The sequence below is a fragment of the Elephantulus edwardii genome, unplaced genomic scaffold (assembly GCF_000299155.1).
Source record: "Elephantulus edwardii isolate Elephantulus edwardi_28Jun2011 unplaced genomic scaffold, EleEdw1.0 scaffold00342, whole genome shotgun sequence".
NCBI lineage: Eukaryota > Metazoa > Chordata > Mammalia > Macroscelidea > Macroscelididae > Elephantulus > Elephantulus edwardii.
The window spans coordinates 2120206-2126415 of NW_006400092.1; the positions used below are offsets into that span (position 1 = coordinate 2120206).

The following is a 6210-nucleotide window of genomic DNA, read 5'->3' on the forward strand; positions in this document are numbered from 1 at the left end:
TTGTGTGTGTGTGGTCAAACCAGATCTGACATACAGGAAGAGATTTTCCCTCCTTCTTCAGCAGAGCATCTGGTGGATTTGAACCATGCATCTCTTAGACTGTAGTGTAGCTTCTTGTCACTAGGTCACCAGAGCTCGCCTACATCATTGCTTTTTAGTCTTTAATTTTGGTATTAATGTATCATCATTTCTCTCTTTAGACAGTTTCTATTCAGTGATAATGTTTGTATACCACGCTTAAAAGTCTCATGTCCTAATCCTTCATAAGTTCTTTAAAATCAATTTTATTATTGTTAAAAATTTACACAGCAGAACATTCACAAGGCAATGATATTTATGTGCACAATTCAGTGGCATTAACTGCACTATTTAAGTCATGTCGCCATTCTCATCCTCTTTTTCCAAATTACTCTTTTTTTTTCACTAACATACACTTCTTATCACTTAAGCTTCATATCTAACATTCTTGAGTTATTTCTCTCTTATATAGATAGTCATGTAAAAGATTACCAAGGTTTAATTACTATCCCTACATGAATCTAGCCAGATTTTTCTCAGGTGTTGAAACCTCAGAGCATTATCAAGATTCTATTGGCATGTCAGAGAAGAGAGCAATTTAGCCTCCGAATTTTTCCACCTTGGAAACTTGCTTACTAATACTTCAAAAGAAAGAAAGTTAAATGACATCCAAGTAGATATATGCATACCCATGTTTATCGTGGCATTATTTACAATAGCAAGGAGTTGGAAACAACCTAAATGCCCATCAACAAACGAATGAGTAGAGAAGCTGTGGTATATTCGCACAATGGAATACTATGCTGCATTGAAAAACAAGGAACTCATGCAATATTATGCAAAATGGGTGACCCTGGAGGACATTATGCTGAGTGAGGTATCTCAGTCACAAAGGGACAAATGCTATATGGTGCCACTGTTGTAGAATGAGGCTGGCATTGGGGTGGGGGTAAGACTGAGAAAAACTGGATGAAATATGTTTACGGCATTGAAGTCTATGGGGGAGAGAATAGTCTAAAAGTATTATATTTTAGGGCATTATTTTTATCGTAGGAGTACGCAATGAGGGTTGCAGAGTGGATTATATTTGGGGGTGGGGGGTGGGGCTTGGGGAAGTACAGGGGGATTGTGTACCAATGAGGGAGTTTTTCTTTTGCTTTTCAAGGAGAGGAGCAAAGGGGGGGGGATGGGAGAGGGGGGTGTGCGGGGAGAAGGGTGCATCTATGAATGAATGGAATTACAAAATCTCTGTAGATGTTCATTGAAATGAAAAATAAACAAACTAAATTAAAAAAAATAAAAGCAAAAAAAAAGAAAGTAAAGTTGATCTTGATGCATAGTTAGACAACATGCTACATATCTCTAAGCTATGACTATAGGAAAATTTTGGAGTGTTTTAAAGAATATGCTTTGCAATAGGGTTCAGTCAGAATGTCATTGTATTCTAATAGTTCCTACTCATCTCTGAAGCATTATATTCTCCACACACCATAAGATACTATGCACATTGCTCAGCGATGGCCTCCTTGTCATAATAATATGTTGGGGAAACTTTTAGATAGTAAAAGGGAAAGATTAAATAGAAGGTAACAGATGGAGTCTCTTGCATTTTATTAGTAGCTACAGAGCATATCATGTAATGATAGAAGAACAATCATACTATAGGATCAAGCTAGAAGAGAATTGATTTAAACCAGAACTAAGAAACAGGATAAAAGAGAATGAAAGTGGTAACCTTAGAGAATAAGTTGGAAAAGGCTAAAAGAAAACGAAGTAAAGAAAATAAGATGTAAAACAATGAGAAGAGCTATAGTATTAGTAGCACAATGATTAAATGCTCAAATAATAACTATGAAGGACATGCTTTGGTGGCTTAGGGGTAAGGAGTTCCACTGTCAACCCAAAGGCACTCAGTTTGAAGCCACCAGCTGCTCTAAAGAAAGATGAGCAATCATTTCTTGTGCAATTTACAGTCTCTGAAAATCTGTTGGAGGATCAGCTGCTAAGAGTTGGTTCCAACTTGATGGCACATAACAATAATAGAAACAGCTACTCTAAAGGAGAAAAGACTTGGAAATTTGCTTCTATAAAGATTACAATCTACAAATTACTGTGGAGCAGTCCTGTTTGCTGTGAGTTAGAATACATTCATGTAGGAAGCCATCCTGAGTAGATCTTAACTCTGCCACTGATAACACTTTTTGATATGCAGCTGCCACCCCTGTCCATCTCTGGGACTATGCCTACCTCTTAAATCAGCACCTGTAAATCAACACCTTGGGGCATGCCCCTCCCTCTCTTTTGTAAACTGATAACCTAGGGCTGGGTTCCCTGGCAGCCTGGCCTACTCCGCTGCCTATTTATAGCAGAATTCATCAAATACATTTGGGCTTGATCAGGAACCTTTGTCTTGCCCCAATCTCTCGTGTCCCTGCTGCTCTTTTAATCCGCACAGGTTCCACTCTAGAACACGTATGAACCCGCAGGTCGGTTTCAGCCGGCGGTTACACAGTCATACAACAATAACACAGACTTACAGCTCTAAGAAACCTGTTATTCTTGGTTGAGTAAATGAGCACCATGATCAAGTTATTCTTACCTCAAAGTGGCATCTGCAGTTGAAGGACCTGTTGACCAAGAGACAATTAGGTCAATAACATCCAAATGATATTGAGCTTCTAAGAAAAAGTGCTCTATTCTTCTAAACCTGTAACCCAAAGCAAAAAGTGATGTCATAGTATTAATCTCATGGATTAGTTGGCACTGCATCAGAGAAAAGCAAGATTTATAAGGGGCCAGCTCAAATATCCCTTTGAATCATGTTAAATGAAAGAAGGAGGAGGAAGGAACAATAATCTATACTCTTAGGCAAAGAATAGAACAACAAACTTAGCACCAAACTAGGAACAGGCAAGCACCACTTGATAAAGAGTACAACTTAGTCACTGGAGTCTTCGATATATATGGCCTCGGGAAATGAGGATAATTTTGCTCCTTCCTTTAATCAAAAGGCTCTTTGAAGTAGCCAAAAGCACTAGGTGGCTTTGATCTTCATCAGTTTGCTATTGACACACAAGCATAAAAAAAAAAAAAAATTCTTCGGGGGAGTCCTGCCCCGCTCCCGCCCTCCGCTTGCCTGGCCCGGACCAGAAGCGGCGCCGCAAGGCCTGGGCCTGGCGCGGGGGGGCGGGCTCTGGGGCCTGATCGGACATGGGCAAGAAGCACAAGTAGGACAAACACCTGTACGAAGAGTATGTTGAGAAACCCTTGAAGCTGGTCCTCAAAGTGAGAGGGAACGAAGTCACCGAACTCTCCACCGGCAGCTCAGGGCACGACTCCAGCCTCTTCGAAGACAGGAACGATCATGACAAACACAAGGAGAGAAAGCGGAAAAAGAGAAAGAAGGGAGAGAAGCAAGTTCCCGGGGAAGAAAAGGGGAGGAAACGGAGGAGAATGGAGGACAAGAAGAAACAGGATCGAGACCATGTGGAGAATGACACAGAAAAAGAGCTCCATTGTCAGATCCCTGCTAGACTAGACTTGCCTCCTGAGAAGCCTCTGGAAAGTTCTTTCGCCAAACAGGAAGAAGTAGAACAGACACCTCTTCAGGAAGCTTTGAATCAACTAATGAGTCAATTGCAAAGAAAAGACCCAAGTGCTTTCTTTTCATTTCCTGTGACTGATTTTATTGCTCCTGGCTACTCCATGATCATTAAACATCCAATGGATTTTATAACCATGAAAGAAAAGATTAAGAACAATGACTACCATCTATAGAAGAACTTAAAGATAATTTTAAACTAATGTGTACTAATGCCATGATTTACAACAAGCCAGAAACCATTTATTATAAAGCTACAAAGAAGTTATTACACTCAGGGATGAAAATTCTTAGCCAGGAAAGAATCCAGAGCCTAAAGCAGAGCATAGAATTCATGGCAGATTTGCAGAAGACTCGAAAACTAGAAGATCAGACTTCTCGCAGAACGGAGAAGACAGTGGTTCGTGGTCAAGGGAGAAGGATGACTTCAGAGCTGCCGAGGCTCAGGCTATCAAAAGCCCCAACAAGGAAAATAAAAGGAAAGATAAAGAAATGATTGAAGAGAAATTAAAAAATAATCACTTAAAAAAAGACTGCGTTGTTAAGGAATCTGGAGGAAAGCTGACCAGGCGGCTGGTTAACAGTCAGTGTGAATTTGAAAGAAGAAAACCAGACGGAACCACCACACTGGGCCTTCTCCATCCTGTGGATCCTGTTGTGGGCGAACCAGGCTACTGCCCTGTGAGACTGGGAATGACCACTGGAAGACTTCAGTCTGGAGTGAATACTTTGCAGGGCTTCTAAGAAGATAAAAGGAACAAAGTAAATCCAGTGTTATACTTGAATTTTGGGCCTTACAGTTCTTACGCACCACATTATGACTCCACATTTGCAAATATCAGCAAGGATGATTCTGATTTAATCTATTCAACCTATGGGGAAGACTATGATCTTCCGAGTGATTTCAGCCTCCATGAGTTTTTAGCCACATGTCAGGATTATCCATATGTTATGGCAGATAGTTTATTGGATGTTTTAACAAAAGGAGAACATTCTAAGACCCTACAAGAGCTAGAGACGTCATTACCTGAAGATGAAGGCCAGACCAGAACACCTGACCAATAAAAGATACCGAGGCGGTTATGGAAATAGAGGCCACAGAGCATTTGGACAGCAGTAACCAGGACAGGTTCACAGCACTGAAAGTGGTCACAAACTTTAGCTGGCCAGTTGAAATCTTTAGCTCCAGAGAAGCTGAAGTGTTCCAGAGGAAACTTGATGAGACCACCAAATTGCTTCGGGAACTCCAGGAAGCCCAAAACGAACGTCTGAGCACCAGACCCCCACCCAACATGATCTGTCTTTTGGGTCCCTCATACAAAGAAATGCACCTTGCTGAGCAAGTGACTAATAATCTTAAAGAGCTTGCACAGCAAGTTACCCCCAGTGACATTGTCAGCATGTACGGAGTTTGAAAAGCAATGGGGATTTCCATCCCTTCTCCAGTCAGAGAAGACAGCTTTGCCGATTTAAGAGAAGATTTTGAAGATCCTAACAGGAGTAATGTTGCTGAATGTGTACCTGATGGAAATTAAAACTAAATGGTATTTGATTATATATAATGTACTTTCCCCCCCTCAAAAAAAAAAGTCACAATAAGGACATTACCCTTGTTGCAGTCTGTGAAGATTGTCTTTCAATATGACTTTTCCTTGCCATTTTTTGACTTTGCTGTGTAGATGGGCAGAAATATGTGAGTGGAGCATGCTAGCCTATCCTTAAGAATATTGGCTACCTACCATTCCACATCGGGATTGGCCAGTCTCAATAATATACAAAGGAATTGGCTAGTTTGACCACTGAATTGAGCAAGCCACCAATGAGAGGCAGGCAGTTCTCCTGGCACCATTGAATAGGAAGCAAGGCAATGTAGAGCACCCTGCTTGCTTCACCTATCCCTACGCCAGCAACATCTATGACAGTAACACCTATGGCTGATCTGGAAAACTGACATGAGATGGGACCTTGAGGGGGTGGGGTGAGTAGAGCCATTATTTCAGGACTAAGAACTTGAGAACACTGGCCTAAAGCTGTGAGGCTGAAGGGTAATGAGTCTGCATACAAATTTCAGGAGCTGTCTTGACTGTATTCTGTTGAAGTCTAGGTTATAAATTTTTAACTTACCCATCTGTTTCTTTATGGCCTTTGAGTTATAGCCTGAGATTTTGGACCCAGTAAAGTATTAAGATTGATGTGAGATGAGTAGAAAGAGGTACAGGAGCGTGGGGGACATGGGAATTGGTTTTGTGCTATTGGTACTGTTGATAGTGACAGTTCCCCTTTGTGAGGTTGACAAAAGTCAGACATGGCCAGACCCACACGGCTCTTGTTTTTACAGAGTCAACCCAATTCTGACCCATGGCAACCTCATACGTAAAGTATAGAACCACTTCCTAAGATTTTCAAGGCATTTAAAAAACACATCACTAGGCCTGTCTTCTGAGGCAACAAGAGGTTTGAACTCCCAGCCTTTTGACATGCTTAACCATATGCTACTGACTGGAAGAGATCTATATTTGTTCCCATTCCAAAGAAAGGTGACCCAACTGAGTGTGGAAACTACAGAACAGTGTCATTGATTTCACATGCAA

At 41.1% G+C, this 6210-nt stretch overlaps 1 protein-coding gene and 1 pseudogene across 1 annotated transcript in view; one reads left to right on the forward strand and one right to left on the reverse strand.

Annotated features, from left to right (window-relative positions):
* The window catches only part of APOBEC1 (apolipoprotein B mRNA editing enzyme, catalytic polypeptide 1), a 10615-nt gene extending 7385 nt beyond the window's left edge, over positions 1-3230 (reverse strand). The window contains exons 1-2 of the mRNA XM_006901766.1: positions 3155-3230; positions 2618-2645 (exon numbers count right to left, since the gene is read on the reverse strand). Of these exons, the coding sequence (XP_006901828.1) occupies positions 2618-2645; positions 3155-3230 (104 nt within the window). The remainder of the gene's footprint in view (positions 1-2617; positions 2646-3154) is intronic.
* On the forward strand, positions 3229-5154 carry LOC102850013 (annotated as a pseudogene).
* The last annotated feature ends 1056 nt before the right edge of the window (positions 5155-6210 follow it).